Raw genomic sequence first — 18,537 nt, forward strand, 5'->3', positions numbered from 1 at the left:
TCCGTGGGTAACCGCAAACATTTTCCCGTAAAGGCACTGACCGTCTTCTTTCACAGTGGGATAAATGTACTGTGTGGTCATAATTAAAACGTAGCTACTCGTGGAAGTACAGTATGGGTCGTAATCATCATATGGCAGGGAAACTTGTAATGTGGAACCGATTTACTCTGGGAAAAAATAGTTCCAATTTTGGCCACCAGGTGCAAATCTGCCGCTGTGCAGCATCTCGTCGACGTCTCCGGTGCTCATATTGAACAAACTGTGTAAGCATCGGTTAATAATAAAATCAAATTTATGCCTTCCTCCCTTGTTTGACCTTTTCTCCCCATGTCCCGCTCTTTATCCTTTACATACGGACACATTTCTATTCGTCTTTCTTGTATTTGCAGCGTCAGATGTGTACCTGGTAGCCAAAGTTGGAACTACTTTGTTTCACAGTGTAAATCGGTTCCACATTACCGCATTTGAATATCGGCCAAGTTTCGCTGCCATACGATAATTATTGCCCATACTGGACATGTGTGAGTAGCTGCACTTTAATTATAACCACCTGGTATTAAATTTATGGCGATTAATTTTGAAATAATGAACTGTTTACTTATTTTTATCATCTGTCTCGCTTTCATTTTACTGCCCTTATGTATTAAAAACAGTAACTGTTCTGTCACACTTACATGGCATATTCCTGGAATTATATTTACATCTGTAGATTTTGTTCGTTTAAGAAATATATTGAGTTGTATCACGGTGCGAGGTGGTGCAATGGTTAGCGCAATGGACTCGTATTCTAGAGTGCAGTGGTTCAAATCACCGCCCAGTCACCTACATTGTCGTTATTACCCTGGATCGTTTAAGGTAAATGGTGGGATGATTTCTTTGAAGAGGCACAGCCGAATTCGTCCCTACCCTTCTCTAATCCGCGCTTGTGATCCGTCTCTGTTGCACTCATTAAACCACAATCTTCCTTCCTTTAGTTCATTCTGCATTTCTTTCTCGCATTCCTTGCTCTCCTACCATACATCCTTCTCGTTCGTCACCTACTATCGAATTACAGTACCTAAACAATTAAATTTTCGCCACCCTTTACGTACTGAATTTTTTTTATATCTTATAACATGTTTTTTTTTTCAATCTCTTCATTAACTGCGGAGGTATAAGGCATATATAATTGTAATATTGTGGCAGGGCGTGGTTGTGTGATTGTTTTGCCTATAAGAAACCCTGTCCTTTGCCGTTCAGAGTACTTCACCTACATTGCTGCTGTCTCGTTCATTATTAGGCGTGCCCGTATTTCATGTTTTGTTGATAACCCTGTATTCACCTGGAAAAAAAAAATTATGTTCTTCCTGTCACTGCATTTCACTAATTCCCTGTCTAACTAAGTTCAACTTGGTTATTCCTTTTTTCAGGTTCTCTTTCTTACCAACACGATTAAGGAATCAAATATTCTGGACTACGACTCTTAGAATGTCAGGCTTGTTTTTACTTTATGACAAACCTCTGAATCGTTCTCGTTCGTAGATGCAAATGGAAGAATTTTTTACCTCGGGAATAGTTTACCCAGGAGAATTACATCATTAAGTCGTACAGCAGAACCGCATGTGTTCGGTAAGTATAATAGTTTTAGACTGATCTGGCTTCTCTAGAGATAACTCACCGACGTGGTTGTACTCATGATTCGGCTATCTGCATCGTTGATGCACGCAAGCACAGCGGAAAAACCATGGTTCGTAAGGGGGTTTCTGAAATAATGTAGTGCTTTATGAATAGTTTCCTTTCACAATAACCTAAAAACAAACTTATACATAGTTGTTACTTTCATTTTGATCCGATGCATGCTGAATTTTGGTTGTACAGTGTTGTTTCAATTTTAAGGACTAATGTGCTTCACTACTAGAAAAGGATATAGCGCAAGTAGTTCTTCATGACACGTCACTCATATTTTACACCCAATCTCAGCGAACTGCACTAAAATCAGTTAGATGTTACCAGTGCAGTTTTGTGTACTGAACGCATTTTCATTCATTAACCACCATGCATCTCGTCATCAGGCTGCGTTAATATTGTCTCAGGTCCTACCTCCGTACATGTCTACCTACGAGGTGTTTGATAATTACTAAAAAAGTACCTGTTAAGCTACACCCACATCCCTACTCTACAAGCCGCCGTAAAGATGGTGATGGCTGATATTTCTGGTGTCATTCTCATTTCGTTGCGGCGAGAACTGTTCACGAAATTTCGATCTCCAACGTTCTCCTTGGAATGTGAAAATATCTTCTCGACACCCACCTACGTAGGGAGAAATGAGTATTGAAATAAAATAAGAGGAATCAGAGCTCACAGCCCGCATCTCGTGGTCGTGCGGTAGCGTTCTCGCTTCCCACGCCCGGGTTCCCGGGTTCGATTCCCGGCGGGGTCAGGGATTTTCTCTGCCTCGTGATGGCTGGGTGTTGTGTGCTGTCCTTAGGTTAGTTAGGTTTAAGTAGTTCTAAGTTCTAAGGGACTTATGACCACAGCAGTTGAGTCCCATAGTGCTCAGAGCCATTTGAACCATTTTTTCAGAGCTCACACGGAAAGATTTAAGTATTAGTTTTTTCCGCGAGCTGAATAGATTAGTAGAGAAACAGTGTGAAAATGGTTCGACGAACCCTCTGTCAGGCACATACGACTGAATTACAGAGCATTCATGTAGGTATAGATTCAGGAAAAAAGAAAGACTTGAACTTAAACTTCGTAATTTTCTTTCCGTTTTCATTTCGCGAGATGTATGGAGGAGGATGATACATGAGTTCTGACTCTCCTTGGTATATTCACTCTCCGAATCGTAAACAATAAGCCTCTCAATGATGCACAACGCATGCCTTTCAGCTTCTGGTACTGGAGACGTGTCATCTACGTGACACTCTCCCACCTACTAAACAAATCCGTGATGAAACGCGCAGCTCTTCTTTGGATCTTCTCTGTCTCTTGTATTAACCCTACCAAGAAATAACCTCCGACTGACGAGCAGTGCGGAAGGATCGATCGAACGGGGATTTAGAGAGCTACTCCAGTCACGTGTGAATTACATTCCCTTAGTATTCTCCTAATGAATCTCATCTTGGCACCTGGTTTTACTACAACTATTTTTATTTAGGCGTTACACTTTAGATAACTCTGGACTGATACTCCTACATATTTTACGGTTGTTATTGGTTACAATGGTTTGTCACCAACGTTGCGATAGAACAATAATACACTCATGCTCATAAATTAAGGATAATGCTGATAACTGGTGAAACAACGCTCTGGTGGGCGGTTTGCGGGTTTAAATCACCTCGGGGTATGACCATGCGGTGCATTTGACCTGCGGTCGTCGCACGGTGGCGGTGTGTTGGTGCATGCCAGAGTACGGTGAAGGGAGTAAGTGTGCAGACGTGACTGTGTATTGAAAATGGCTCAAAGAACACATATTGATGACGTTATGATGGGTAGAATACTAGGGCGACGGGAGGCTGGTCAAACACAGCAGGTCGTAGCACGGGCCCTCTGTGTACCACAAAGTGTGATCTCAAGATTATGGCAATGATTCCAGCAGACAGGAAACGTGTCCAGGTGCTACAGTACGGTACGTCCACAGTGTACAAAACCACAAGAAGACCGATATCTCACTATCAGTGACCGCAGACGGCCACGGAGTACAGCAGGTAGCCTTGCTCGGGACTTTACCGCCGCCACTGGAACAGTTGTCTCCAGACACACAGTCTAGAGACGACTGAACAGGCATGGTTTATTTGCTCGGAGGCTTGCGAGGTGCATTCCACTGATCCCTGGTCACAGGAGAGCCCGTAAAGCCTGTTATCAAGAACACAGTACATGGTCATTGGAACAGTGGTTCCAGGTTATGTTCACGGACGAGTCCAAGTATAGTCTGAGCAGTGATTCTCGCCGGGTTTTAACCAGGAACCAGATACCAACCCCTTAATGTCCTTGAAAGGGACCTGTATGGAGATCGTGGTTTAATGGTTTGGGGTGGAATTATGACTGGTGCACCTACACCCCTGCATGTCTTTGACAGAGGATCTTTAACAGGTTAGGTGTATCGGGACGTCATTTTGCACCAGTATGTCAGCCTTTTCAGGGGTGCAGTGGGTCCCACCTTCCTCCTGAAGGATGACAATGCACGGCCCCACCGAGCTGCCATTGTGAAGGAGTACCTTGAAATACAAGATATCAGTCGAATGGAATGCCCTTCCTGTTCTCCAGACCTAAACCCCATCAAGCACGTCTGGGATGCTCTCGGTCGACGTATCGCAGTCTTCAAACCCCTAGGACACTTCAGGAGCTCCGACAGGCACTGGTGCAAGAATGGGAGGCTATACCGCAGCAGCTGCTCGACCACCTGATCCAGAGTATGGTAGCCCGTTGTGCGGCCTGTGTACGTGTGCACGGTGATCATATCCCATACTGATATCGGGGTACATGCACAGGAAACAGAGGCGTTTTGTAGCACACGTGTTTCGGGACGGTTTTCTCAACTTATCACCAATACAGTGGACTTACAACGATGCGGCAGCCACGAATGCTGTATGGTCGCGAAGTGGAGCCGAGGCAGTTTCAGATAAGTTTGTACAGTCTGACGATAACTTATGGATTTGTAGTTTCAGCTGGACGATGTCCACTATGGACAAACGGTAGTTACTTTTATTCTGAAGAAGGTTGGGTTATCCCGATCGATACCTAGGTAAATCTAGGTAAAATTTGCAACTGAGGCTGTTGGTTTTTAAAATTAAAATTAATATTTATACAGTTGCTGACAGGGCCGCAAAATTTTGAAAATATTTAAATTCTTCCATTTCGCTATAGGCGCGTTTCAGCTTTCCTATACTGAATAGCATCATCCACAAACTGCCTGACAGACTTTCTGGCTTTGTCCAACATATCAATTATTTCTATCGTTCTGACTGCTAGGATGTCCTCAGTCCCGCCACAAAGTTGGTCCAATATCCCTTTGCTCGTGTTTTGTTCACTAGGTGATAATAAACGACTATTTTAAATTCTTTCTGGCGGTGAAGACTCGTGTCATCGACATTACTGTCGTTATTTACTGCCCTCTGAATCTTACAGATGAATACAGCAAGCTGATTTTCTCAATATCACTGTTTGCATTGTCCATGTCGACTTCTGCAGAGATTTTTGTTCTCCAGAGTGTCATAACACGTGAGTATAAAACGCGTTTGGTAATTTAACGAAAGTTTGATGTCAGTGTCATAGGGCAGTAATTATGTTTCTCTGTCCAACACTTCTTGTAAAGGGAAATGAATTGTTTGATATACCTGTCAGACAACGATATCGGAAAACTGGTAGCTATTCTCACACCGTCAAGGGCGCTACCAGTGGCTACTCCAGATGTAGTAAATGCCACCGCTGACGCATCTCTTGGTCATCCTCAGTGACTGCAGTTTCCCGGGTTCGATTCCCGGCGGGGTCAGGGATATTCTCTGCCTCGTGATGGCTGGGTGTTGTGTGATGTCCTTAGGTTAGTCAGGTTTAAGTAGTTCTAAGTTCTAGGGGACTGATGACCATAGATGTTAAGTCCCATAGTGCTCAGAGCCATTTGAACCATTTTTGACTGCAGTTTGCAGATAAAGAGGACAGTTCTGAGCCGACAGGAAGTGTTGTGAACATTATTGTTACCTTCTCCCAGTGACATTATTTTGTACCATTGCTAAGAACTTTATTATGCTTCGACTGCTTTTTGGCTGTTACAGTAACTCTGGTATTGCAACTTGTGCTTTGGACTGGGCCTATTAGGAACATACCTATACCAGATCTCTCTTTATCCCACGTCCACTTTGCCACACTAAGCTTGTCATTATATATGTCTGTATCTTATTTTGCGAGCTTCAACTGTAGAACGTTAATTAACTCGTGTTAGAACAAAAGTAACAACTTTCAGCTTTTTCCAGCCTTTTGGTACCCTTCGTTGCTCCAACGACCTGCAGTAAACAGATGCTCCAACGAAAGCATGCTCATTTGCTAACCTACAGGGTTATTCATAAGTACGTCTGATATTTCAGAACACCACTGAGCGTCATTCGGAGCTTTTAACTCATATTACAGGTGTCCAATATGCGCACCGTTTGTGAAGCGGCAAACGTCAAACCGGGCATGCAATTAATTGAAGCTGCTAACACGAATTGATTGGGAAGGCGCGACATCACTGCGCTTTGGAAATCTGTTCATTACATTACTTATCTGCAGGCGCGAACTAATTCGATGCAATAATACGGAGCGGATGATTAGCTTACAAGTTGTGACGCAATTACCCCACTAGCGCGACTACGCCACGACACGTATTATGAATCGAAAATTGGAGATGCTCTATCTATATCTGTAGCTACATACATACAGGCATACATACATATGCCTCTGTGCGAATTCTGATTTCTCTCATCCGATTTTCGTGGTTCTTACGTGAAGCGTACGAGGGCATACTGAAAACTAATACTCCGAATGTTTTATTCTGTTCTCAATGTTGGTTGAAGTATTACATGTTATTCATATTAGTCAGTCAACTTTCCCGATCCACTGACGCAAGTTGCATCCATCTTCCGCTAGAGAGATCCGAAATGTAGCGTGTAACATGTCGGTGTGCAACATAATTATATCAGTGCATGAGGAACAGCGTGCTGTAATGGAGTTTCTAACCGCAGAAAACTTCGTCCACTCATTGAGCACTCTCTCCTTCAGCATGGAAACGTCAGACCACACAGAAGCGCTGTGACATCTGCAGCAATCTGACGTCTTGGGCTGACCGTCCCCGGTCATCTTCGTACAGTCTCCAGCTGCCCTCATCCGATTTTCATCTGTCTCCAAAACTTAAAGAACAGGTTTTAGGATAGTGATGAGGCACTGCAAGCAGAGGTGAGGTTGTGGCTCTGTCAATAAAGTCAAACGTTCTACAGGGTGAAAAGTATTTAAACCGACAAACTCTGGGAGCTTGTAGGGGACATCAAAAGAAATATTTTCCCTAATGTATTTAAACTGGTAGAGGAACATTTCTCTGGCGGCAAATTAATTAAACCAACAAACACTTTTCCATTTTTTTATGACCAAGAGACAACGCATTAACACAACCCAATATTTCAATTACAGTAGATTTTCAAAAATGCCTCCATTGACACGTAAACAAAGGTTACACCGTCGGATCATGTTCTGTCTGACACGGGCAGAAACTCCAGGAGTATCTTGAATTGTTCCTGCTGCTGCTACTATCCGTGCAACCAGATCCTCTTCTGATGCAACAGGAGTTGCGTAAACAAGGTTGCGCATCTCTCCCCACACGAAAAAGTCCAGAGGGGACATATCTTGGGATCGAGCAGGCCATGGTACAGGACCACCTCTGCCAATCCACGTTTCTGGGAACCGTCGGTCCATGAATCGACGAACACGACGACTGAAATGTGCCGGCGCCCCGTCATGTTGGAACCACATGCGTTGTCTTGTAGGGAGCGGGACGTCTTCCAGCAATTCTGGCAATGCTCTGGCGAGAAAATTGTAATAGTGCCTCCCATTTAATGGCCTAGATAGCAGATACGGCCCAGTTAAACAGTCCCCAACAACACCGACCCACACATTAACGAAGAGCCGCACTTGATAAGCGCTATTAACTGTGGCATATGAGTTATCCTCACTCCAAACATGCGAATTGTGCATGTTGAAGACTCCATCACGCCCGAACGTTGCTTCATCGGTATACAACACAGAGGCTGGAAATGTAGGATGCACTTCACACTGTCCCAGGTACCACTGCAAAAACTGTGCTCTGGGTGGACAATCAACTGGTTCCAGGTTGTGGACACGCTCTAAGTGAAATGGACGTAACAATTGCTCTCGAAGGACTGTTCTTACGTTCGTCTGATTCGTCTCCATGTTACGTGCAATTGCACGAGTGCTGATTGAAGGATCCCGCTCCACATGCTGCAGGACAGATTCCTCAAATTGCAGCGTTCTTACCGTGCGACGGCGTCCCTGTCCAGGTAATCTGCTAAATGACCCGGTCTCACGCAGACGTTGGTACACAGCAGCAAAGGTTGTATGATGCGGGATACGGCGATTAGGATATTGTTGTTGATAAACCCATTGTGCAGCTCGTCCGTTGTGGTTCAAATGGCTCTGAGCACTATGGGACTCAACTGCTGTGGTCATAAGTCCCCTAGAACTGAGAACTACTTAAACCTAACTAACCTAAGGACAGCACACAACACCCAGCCATGACGAGGCAGAGAAAATCCCTGACCCCGCCGGGAATCGAACCCGGGAACCCGGGCGTGGGAAGCGAGAACGCTACCGCACGACCACGAGATGCGGGCCGTCCGTTGTGGTGCGCTACGTAGTACGCACCAACCATATCAGTGTACTCACTCCAGGTGTATCGCTCCATTAGTAAACAGAGACAATGCACTACTACACTGGTGGACAGCAGTTGCCTACAACTGAAGAGCGTAATACGGCCTCAACCGGGTTAAATAATCCGCATAGGAAAAAATGACATTAGGGAAAAATATTTTTTTTTGATGTCCCCTACAACCTCCCAGACTTTATCGGTTTAAATACTTTTCACCCTGTATAGTGACTGCATCGACAAACTGGTTAAGCCGTGCGTGCCTCGTGTTCGTGCCATTTCTTATTTTACATCTTGTTTTTACCGTACTGCCACCTCTTTCTGTTAATTTCCAATTACTGGTGTCACTGAGTTGCTGCCTTCCCTGCCTGTGAGAGGCAGCAGCAGCGCTTATCGATCTAGCCCCTGCCGTATTATCTTTGCTGGACTGCTATTACTTCCCGGTCGTCGTGTGTTGGGAGTGAGTTCGAACCGGGCAATGAAGTGAGTTGGAACGTGCCAGCAGTTAGTTCGGACCTGGCAGTGTTTGAGTTACTAAAATGTAGACTTTCACTGCCGGAAATATCATGTCCATTGTAATTATCCAGGCTGTTATGCCGTGGTCGGTTGATCAATTCTGTGTCAATTCCCAACGTTTCGTCTCCGACTGCGGGAGACATATTCAAGGGGGTCCGTAATTCGATGGAAGGTCCAACACACCCACTGGCTCGCTACTGACTGCCGCTAAATTCCGTGTCCGCGCGCTCCCGTGCCGCGGCGTGACGTCACGTGTTTTGAAAACGTCAGTGCAATTGGCCGCTGTCCGTCGCCGTCGATCGCCGTTGCCATCACACAGTAGTGGACGGGTGGTACACATCTTCTTTAACACCGGCATCCATATACCGTTTAATTTCACGCCCTCCTCCTTTCGATTGAAATTATTCTGGTGTTTAGCGATTTCGATTGCCTCCCTGTAGAGCCTTTCGTAATATCCGCTTGTGGCTGCTAGTACTTGCGTCTCCTCGAAACGAATAGTGTGGTTCCCTGGCTGGAAAGCACGCTCCGCAACAGCTGATCGTTCCGTTTCTCCTCTTCTTCAATTGCCCTTGTACTCTTCCAAACGTTTAGAAACAGTTCTTTTAGTGGTACCCACATAAACATCTCCACAGCTGCATGGGATCCTATACACTCCAGCTTTTTCCAGTGGTTTGCGAGCGTCCTTGGCAGGCTTAAGGTATTCCTGTATCATCGAGCTACGGACCCCCTTGAAGATGTCTCCCGCAGTCGGAGACGAAACGTTGGGAATTGACACAGAATTGATCAACCGACCACGGCATAACAAAAAATGGTTCAAATGGCTCTGAGCACTATGGGACTTAACATCTGTGGTCATTAGTCCCCTAGAACTTAGAACTACTTAAACCTAGCTAACCTAAGGACATCACACACATCCATGCCCGAGGCAGGATTCGAACCTGCGACCGTAGCAGTCGCGCGGTTCCGGACTGCGCGCCTAGAGCCGCGAGACCACCGCGGCCGGCACGGCATAACAGCCCGGATAATTATAATGGACAGTGTTTGAGTTGGCACGCGGAACAAGTTCACTCGGGGCGCGGCACCAGTGAGGTCCGGACCGCCATGACTCGCCCGACGGTTGCGGCCAGACGTGATTGGAGTGGGAATGACTTTAGTTTGTCGTCGGTCGGTCGTCTTGCCGGACGACGTGTATTTGGCCGTCGATCGCTTATGGGTTGGCTGTATGTGCCGATTCGTGATTCGTCCCTGTTATTGTGCAGGCACTGCCGTTAGCATTGTCTAGTTCTTCGTGCAAGTGTTCGTGAAACTGTTTGTAGTTTGTGTGATTTTGACTGACAAGTTATTTTAAATGTTGTCGGCGTACTGGCTCTGAGGGAGTCGGTCGGTTGGCGTGGAGCAACGAGCAATTCTCGGCGGGGCGTAGTTTGGCCGGGGCCGCTGGCGGTCTCTATGCGGTGTCGGAGTGTGTGGCGCTGTTCCCATTGCTACGAGGTCCGTGGCTCACCGACCCAGGACACGAAAGTTGAGTTTTGATATAACCTACCAGTGAGTCAAGACTGTTCACATTGTGTCGTTTGGAGTTCGTTGTCGGCAGTTGGGATATTCCCGCGAGCAGCAACGTGGTTTTTGAGTTGGAAAATTCTAGCCACCCTCCGGTGGAGTTTCTCTATATTTGGTTATTTGAATTGAAGTGCACCAGTGCAATCTTCTGCCTCGTGGTCGTTGACGTTCCGGTTACCTGTCCTCGCCGTTGACGTAAATTTCAGACAGTGTAGTTTCCTCATGGTGTTGTTGCTGTCCAGCACGGTGTGTAGTTTGACAGCACCGTGTATGATTAGTTGTGGGCGCCAATATCTTCTACGTTGTTCCGTTGAAGTCACTGATGTTGCCTGGTCGGGTGAAGTGAAAGTTATCTTGTCAGTGAGTCCGCTGACTGTCAGTCGGTTGGGTTGTCGTCGGATCGTGAATGGTTGGCCCGACTGCCTGTCTCGCCTAAGCGAGCGTTAGTGGCTCTGAGCACTATGGGACTTAACATCTATGGTCATCAGTCCCCTAGAACTTAGAACTACTTAAACCTAACTAACCTAAGGACATCACACACATCCATGCCCGAGACAGGATTCGAACCTGCGACCGTAGCAGTCGCGCGGTTCCGGGCTGAGCGCCTTAACCGCGAGACCACCGCGGCCGGCTCGAGCGTTAGTGTTTGAATTACAGGCCGACCCTAACATCTGGGCGCCCTTGTGTGTACTGCCTTATTTTTTTAAAAATTTGTTCTTGTTGTTGGTACTTGTATGGCTTCTAGCCGGCTTTATGTTTTAAATTAGAGTTGTTTTACTCTTAAGGCCTTCAGCCTAGTTTAAAATACTGTCTCGCGTAATCCCTTTGGCATTTTGAATTTTAAGTCTTCGGCTGTCAGCCGATTCGAATTTAACTTGTTTACTTGAACCTACTGAAATTTTAAGTCTTCGGCCTTCAGCCAGTTTGAGTTTCAGTTGTTGGTTCTTAAGGCCTTCGGCCTAAACTAAAGAACTGTTTCACGTAAGGACTTTGGTATTTAAAAAAAATTAATGTTTTGGAGTTTTAAGTTGGGGGTTGTTTGGGGAAGGAGACCAGACAGCGAGGTCATCGGTCTCATCGGATTAGGGAAGGACTGGGAAGGAAGTCGGCCGTGCCCTTTGAAAGGAACCATCCCAGCATTTGCCTGGAGCGATTTAGTGAAATCACGGAAAACATAAATCAGGATGGCCGGACGAGGGATTTTTAAGTGTTCGGCCTTCAGCCGATTTGAATTTAACTTGTTTACTTCAGCCTAACTAAAGAACTGTTTTAAGATAAGGCTTGCCTTTTAAATTTCTGATTATGCTTGCGTTTTAAGTTATTGTCCTTCAGCCTTTTTAAGTTAAAGTAATTAAGTCCCAAAGAGTAAAGCTGTGTGTTTAAAAAAAATTTTGGGGTTCTTGTAATGTTTGATCAAATAATAAAGTTGTATGTTCGAGTGTAACTGACAGCCCCTTATTTTGGCCCCTTTCCACAATTTATTCTATCTGTCCTGTCCTGCGAGTTAAGCAGGGCGTTTCACTGGTCTCTCATTGGGAGAAATATGTTCGTCGCCAGGGTGACTATGTTGAGAAATTAATATGTACGCATGAAGAATAAGGATGTGGAATGTTAATAAAATTTGTTTTATTTAAAAAGCTTTAAGAATTTCCTCATAAAAATTTGGAGGCATTATTTTTCAGCACGCCCTCGTACGTTGGCGGAAGTAGGATTGTTCTACAGTCAGCTTCAAATGCCGGTTCTCTAAATTTTCTATCGGCTAGTACGTGTCATTTTTCTGTTTGTCTTGTAGTATCCACGTACTCATCATGTGCAATCCCACAGGTACTTCTGAGTAACCCTGTATACAGAGTGTTGGTTGTTGGTTGTTAGATTCAAAGGGACCAAACTGCGAGGTCATCAGTCCCTTTATCCTGTATGTGTCGAACCAGGAATAATCGTCAGAGGAAGGATACAAAAGCAAATCCTGGGAAGCCCGACTGTAACCAAGATACAATAATACGGAGATAAAATCAAGGAGAAGTAGGATGGGAGTGAGAGGGGGTAAGGTGGGCGAGCCGCTCTACCCAGTGTGCAGTTGGAGGTCCCCAGAGCATAGTATCCAGTGGATGGAAGCGCACCCTCTACATCCCACCATCCTACCTCGCTGTCCGTTACCTCAAGAAAACGAGCAGCACAGACAAGGTGACAAAATTTTAGGAAAGGCAAAACATAAAAACATCAAAAGCACTCCGTCGTCAGGCCACGACTGGCCTACTGGGACCATTCTACCGCCGTGTCATCCTCAGAGGAGGATGTGGATAGGAGGGGCGTGGGGTCAGCACACCGCTCTCCCGGTCATTATGATGGTATTCATGACCGAAGCCGCTACTATTCGGTCGAGTATCTCCTCAATTGGCATCACGAGGCTGAGTGCACCACGAAAAATGGCAACAGCGCATGGCGGCCTGGAGGGTCACCCATCCAATTGCGGGCCACGCCCGACAGCACTTCACTTCGGTGATCTCACGGGAACCGGTGTATCCACTGCGGCAAGGCCGTTGAAAAAAACATCCAAGATAAAAGAATAAGGGGAACAAAAATGTGGTAAGGGTAGAGGGCAGGCCAGACCGCTGAGAAAAGGCCGTCGTGTGACCCCTCGGCCAGAAGAGGCGAGGGGTGCTCCTCCAATCCCTCAGGCGTCTCAATGAGGTCAAAGTGCCCCACCTCACAGTGACCAGTCGAAACTACCTTGTCAGGTTAAGATATCGCTGTAAAGCAGCCGAATTTGGGCAATCTAGTAGGATGTGGGCCACTGTCCGAAGGGCACCACATCGGCACTAAGGTGGGTCCGCATGTCAGAAAATGCGGTCATGGGTCAAATGGTTCAAATGGCTCTGAGCACTATGGGACTCAACTGCTGAGGTCATTAGTCCCCTAGAACTTAGAACTAGTTAAACCTAACTAACCTAAGGACATCACAAACATCCATGCCCGAGACAGGATTCGAACCTGCGACCGTAGCGGTCTTGCGGTTCCAGACTGCAGCGCCTTTAACCGCACGGCCACTTCGGCCGGCTGGTCATGGGTCAGCCAGGTGTGACCAACGCATAGCCGACAATACAGGATGTCCCAGAAATGTTACGGCAAACTTCGAGGGATTGTAGAGGCTGCCCTGAGGAACAAGTTGAGGAGCCCATGTTTAGAAAAGTTACCCAACGATGCTACAGAACGTCGAAGTTATGGGCGCAGAGCCTGCCACTCAGCCAGCTCTTCGACAGCAAAGGCCGAAGGACTGTAGGCAGAACATTTCGCCGTGTTGTTTGTTATTCGAGGATCGCGACTGATTGCCACCATCGCTAGTAAAGAAGATGGAGTTAGCTGGTGTGTAGAAAGGCCTTGTCTCCTATGAATGCGATTCTCTGTTGCCTCAGTGGATAAGGATATCGGACATGGCTTTCCCTCCACAATTATTTTTCTTCTGGAATCCCTAAAATCTACATTGTTTTCGGTGCACAGAAGAAAAATAAACTGCAGATGGAAAGCCGTGTCCGAAACCGTCATCCACCAACGCGACAGAGCATCGCTTTCATAGGAGACAATTGCTGTCTACGCAGCAGCTATCTCTATCTTTCCACTGGTGATCGTGGCAATCACTCGCGATCACTGAAAAATATACAACATTGCAAGACGTTCCGGCTATCTTCAGTCAGCGTACGAAGTCACGTTCACCGCTGAGAGGGTGGTCCAGTAACAGGAACTTCGACTCTCAGCAGCGTCGGTGGATGAAGTCTCCACACACTAGTTTCTATCCTCGATTTGTTCCTCAACATGTTCTCCACAACCTTCGACGTCTGTCGCAACATTTCTGGGACTCCATTAATAGAACCCCACATGTATCAAAGCAGACTAGTTGCCTTTCCTCTGATTAGGTCGACATCGATATCTCAGCTCAATATCGCCTACCGGTAAAGTGCGCCTGCGGCTCTCGTTGACACTATAAACAAAAGGTAATGGATCAGTGTGACTTGAGCAAAAGTGCAGGATACCTTGCAGACGTATGCGCGAACGTCTCCTTCAAATCAGTGAGTTTGAAAGAGGGCGCATTATTGGCATGAGAGAATGTGATGCATCCATTCGGGAAAAAGTGTTCCGGCAGTGCAAAGGGTGTGTGCAGAATGGTTCACGGAAGGCCGTAGAACACGACGCGAAGGGCCAGGTCTTACCATCCAGACCATCCTCCGAGAAGATTGACATCTCATCCGAATGGCATAGCTGGACAGATCTTCGTCCTCTTCGGCTCTGGCGCATCAGTGGAACACATTGTACACTATCAGCGGTGACAGTCCGTCGTCGTTTATCACGGCATGGGTTGCGTGCGCGTCGTCCACTTCTCCACCTACCTTTGACGAATGTGCAGAAACATGCTAGACGGCAATGGTGTATGGAACGACGTCACTGGGGACAGAACTAGCATTAGATACTGTTTTCGGACGAATTCAGGTTGTGTTTGTTTGAAAATGATGGTTGCATTTTGGTTCGCCGCAGACAGGGGGAGCGGAATTACAGTGATTGCATTGGCACAAGACATGCAGTGCCAACTCAATAACTTAGAGCGTGAGGCGCTATTGGATACTACCAAAACTCACAGCTGGTGCATATACAGTGTCACGACCAGTGAGACCTACATGAATGAACCCATCAACCCGACACTGGACTCGCATTCGGGAGGACGACGGTTCAATCCCGTCTCCGGCCATCCTGATTTAGGTTTTCCGTGATTTCCCTAAATCGCTTCAGGCAAATGCCAGGATGGTTCCTGTGAAAGGGCACGGCCGATTTCCTTCCCCATCCTTTCCTCACCCGAGCTTGCGCTCCGTCTCTAATGCCCTCGTTGTCGACGGGACGTTAAACACTAATCTCCTCCCCCTCCATCAACCCGTAGCCGTACCCTTTCTGCACAACAACCCAGAGGCCATTTTTCAGCAAGTTAACGCACGACCAATATTGCTGCACGAACACGTGCCTTCTTGGTGTCACAGGTTATCAACCTTTTGCCCTGTACAGGCAGATCACCAGACGTGTCGCCAATCGACAATATGTGGGATATGGTGAAACGACGGGTGCAGTGCTGTGACCCAATGCCAGCCACCACAGATGAACTTTGGAACCAGATGAATGCAGCATGGATGGCTATACCACAGGACGCCGTTCTTGCCTTATACGCGTCGATGCCATCATGCATGTACCAAGTTATCACGGCCCATTGCGGACCCTGTAGGGAAGCAGCCTACACACGCTGTGGTAAATTCACATCAGTCTTTCCATTGTGTGCCAGCCAGTCTGCTGTAACTAGCTCTGACGTCATAAATGTTGCGCAATACTTTAAAAATCAAGCAAATAACCTAAAACATTTCTAGCATGTCAGGAGTAATACTAAATTAATGTGTGTTAAATATCAGTTCGATTACTTTACCCATTTTCGAAATTTGGACGTTTTTCTGTAAAAATCATTGGCGCAACAGAAAAGAGCTAGAGAAGTAAAAATTTATATTTAAATTCATCTTTCATAATAATTTAATAAAAACAGTATTTTGGATTTCACAAATTAAAATTTTAGTGGAAATTCACGATTTTCTGGTTTTCGTCTTAAAACTAAAGGAAGCAGGATAGATTAAGTAGGCTAATAAATAAGGCTAGGATGTTTATATTTAAGTAGGTTGGAGACCCGCTATAACTATGAAGATGTGAGAAGTTTCATTTGAATACCTATAAAACTATAGCGATAGCGTATCTCCAAAGGGCCAGTTCAGAGCTCGTCTACTGCGTGCAGTGTAATTAAATTAATTCTCTCGCCCAAAATATTTAACTTAGCCACGTCAAAATTGTATTATCAATACTTACCTGTGTGTTGAATGCACATTTAAATTGAGAGCTTCATCGACCATCAGCAAAAGAAGCTATGATTTATTCGGTAAATTAATGTGGTGCATTACTAGCCCAGCGGCTAGTCGGGAGAGCCGATTTGATCAGGCGTTCCCTTAGCCGTCCGCACCGCGGCTTTATATATAAGAACGCTGCGCGAGGAAGCAAGGCCCCAGTTCTCTCCAGACGCTGAATAGCACGCCATATGTGTCGGGAGTCGCGTCGCGTCGCGTCGCGTCGGTATCATTGCTACAAACAGCCTCGGATGCCGTATTAAGTTACTCGAGATACGCGTAACCATGAAATCATTTTCGAGTGAAGTGTTAATTCTGGGATGATTTTCATTATCTAGCTTCAGTTTGTGTATGTCGTATTTTCACGTGCCGTCACGGGACAAACATTCTACCATTATTTAGCGTGGCGTTTGATGAACCTTATCATCAAATTATGGCGAGCATTCATTTAAATATTTAACTTGGACAGTTATAGTGGCATCAGCGCATTAGACTCTGAACTGCTCGGTTAGTTAGATGGTGTGGATTCTTTTGTTTTTTCATCTGTGACTTTCAGAATATACTCAACTATTTTAGAAAATCGTTTTTGATTATAAATCCCATACAATCTCCTAATTCATCAGAGCTATAAGCTGTAACTATAAGTGTATTCTCGGATGAAGTGGGCATTAGGAATTCTAATTACAGGCTTCACGTTTTGCTAATCACTTTCTGGTTGCCAATATTGTAGTTAGAGAGCCAGTGTTGAGAACGGCGGAAGACAGCATAAATAATAGGAACATTTTTAAGAACAATAATTTCACCCGCCCCCGCACATATGGTTAATCGGCCGGGAAGTGTTTCTACATTCAAACAAACATTTATGCAACAGTTAAACAATTAATTCTATCAGCCGCCCCACAACCCTGTGCCTACTAGGCAACAGGACACAAGCTGAACTGAGGAGACTGAAATGCTAATCATTTCTGCAGAACATACTAATGTACAAGTCCTGTGAATATTAACGTCCTATCTGTAGTCGTTCAAAGTGTTCTGTTTTCTTTTTTTCTGAACATGAGATACGTTCCTCCCTGCGGTGCAGCACGCGCGGACTTACCCACAGTGATGGTGAGTGCGACGCGGTGCCAGCGTGCGAGCACGACCTGCACCTTGGCGTGGTCCAGCGTGTCCCAGAGCAGTGGGAAGCCGAACACGGGCGCCGAGTTGAGCAGCCAGTCGGACAGCGACGCAGGCCGTTGGTGGGACTGGTACTCCACGTGCAGGTCGCCCGCCTTCAGCGAGTAGTGCTCCTGCAACACACCACCGTTCGCTGATTCTGATGACCGGACCAGCAACACTTTTCCCAATGTACCTGCTAATTTGTGTTTTGTATTATCAAACAGAGTTACGAAATCTACGTACACTGTTTGACAAAGAAACTGGAAGTAACCAGAAGACATTTTCGGATGTCGACGTAACTTCGTATACGTACGAGGGCAGTTCAATAAGTAATGCAACACATTTTTTTTCTGAAACAGGGGTTGTTTTATTCAGCACTGAAATACACCAGGTTATTCCCCAATCTTTTAGCTACACAACACTATTTTTCAACGTAATCTCCATTCAATGCTACAGCCTTACACCACCTTGAAATGAGGGCCTGTATGCCTGCACGGTACCATTCCACTGGTCGATGTCGGAGCCAACGTCGTACTGCATCAATAACTTCTTCATCATCCGCGTAGTGCGTCCCACGGATTGCGTCCTTCATTGGGCCAAACATATGGAAATCCGACGGTGCGAGATCGGGGCTGTAGGGTGCATGAGGAAGAACAGTCCACTGAAGTTTTGTGAGCTCCTCTCGGGTGCGAAGACTTGTGTGAGGTCGTGCGTTGTCATGAAGAAGGAGAAGTTCGTTCTGATTTTTGTGCCTACGAACACGCTGAAGTCGTTTCTTCAATTTCTGAAGAGTAGCACAATACACTTCAGAGTTGATCGTTTGACCGTGGGGAAGGACATCGAACAGAATAACCCCCTCAGCGTCCCAGAAGACTGTAACCGTGACTTTACCGGCTGAGGGTATGGCTTTAAACTTTTTCTTGGTAGGGGAGTGGGTGTGACGCCACTCCATTGATTGCCGTTTTGTTTCAGGTTCGAAGTGATGAACCCATGTTTCAT

General features: G+C 46.0%; 1 protein-coding gene across 1 annotated transcript in view; it reads right to left on the reverse strand.

Moving 5' to 3' along the window:
* Positions 1-18,537, reverse strand: part of LOC126249450 (vitellogenin-like) — a gene marked incomplete at its 3' end in the record, with an annotated part of 380,348 nt that overhangs the window by 160,927 nt on the left and 200,884 nt on the right. Inside the window, exon 17 of the mRNA XM_049951103.1 lies at positions 17,477-17,669. Coding sequence (XP_049807060.1) covers positions 17,477-17,669 — 193 coding nt within the window. The remainder of the gene's footprint in view (positions 1-17,476; positions 17,670-18,537) is intronic.

This window comes from Schistocerca nitens, chromosome 3 (assembly GCF_023898315.1).
Source record: "Schistocerca nitens isolate TAMUIC-IGC-003100 chromosome 3, iqSchNite1.1, whole genome shotgun sequence".
Lineage (NCBI taxonomy): Eukaryota > Metazoa > Arthropoda > Insecta > Orthoptera > Acrididae > Schistocerca > Schistocerca nitens.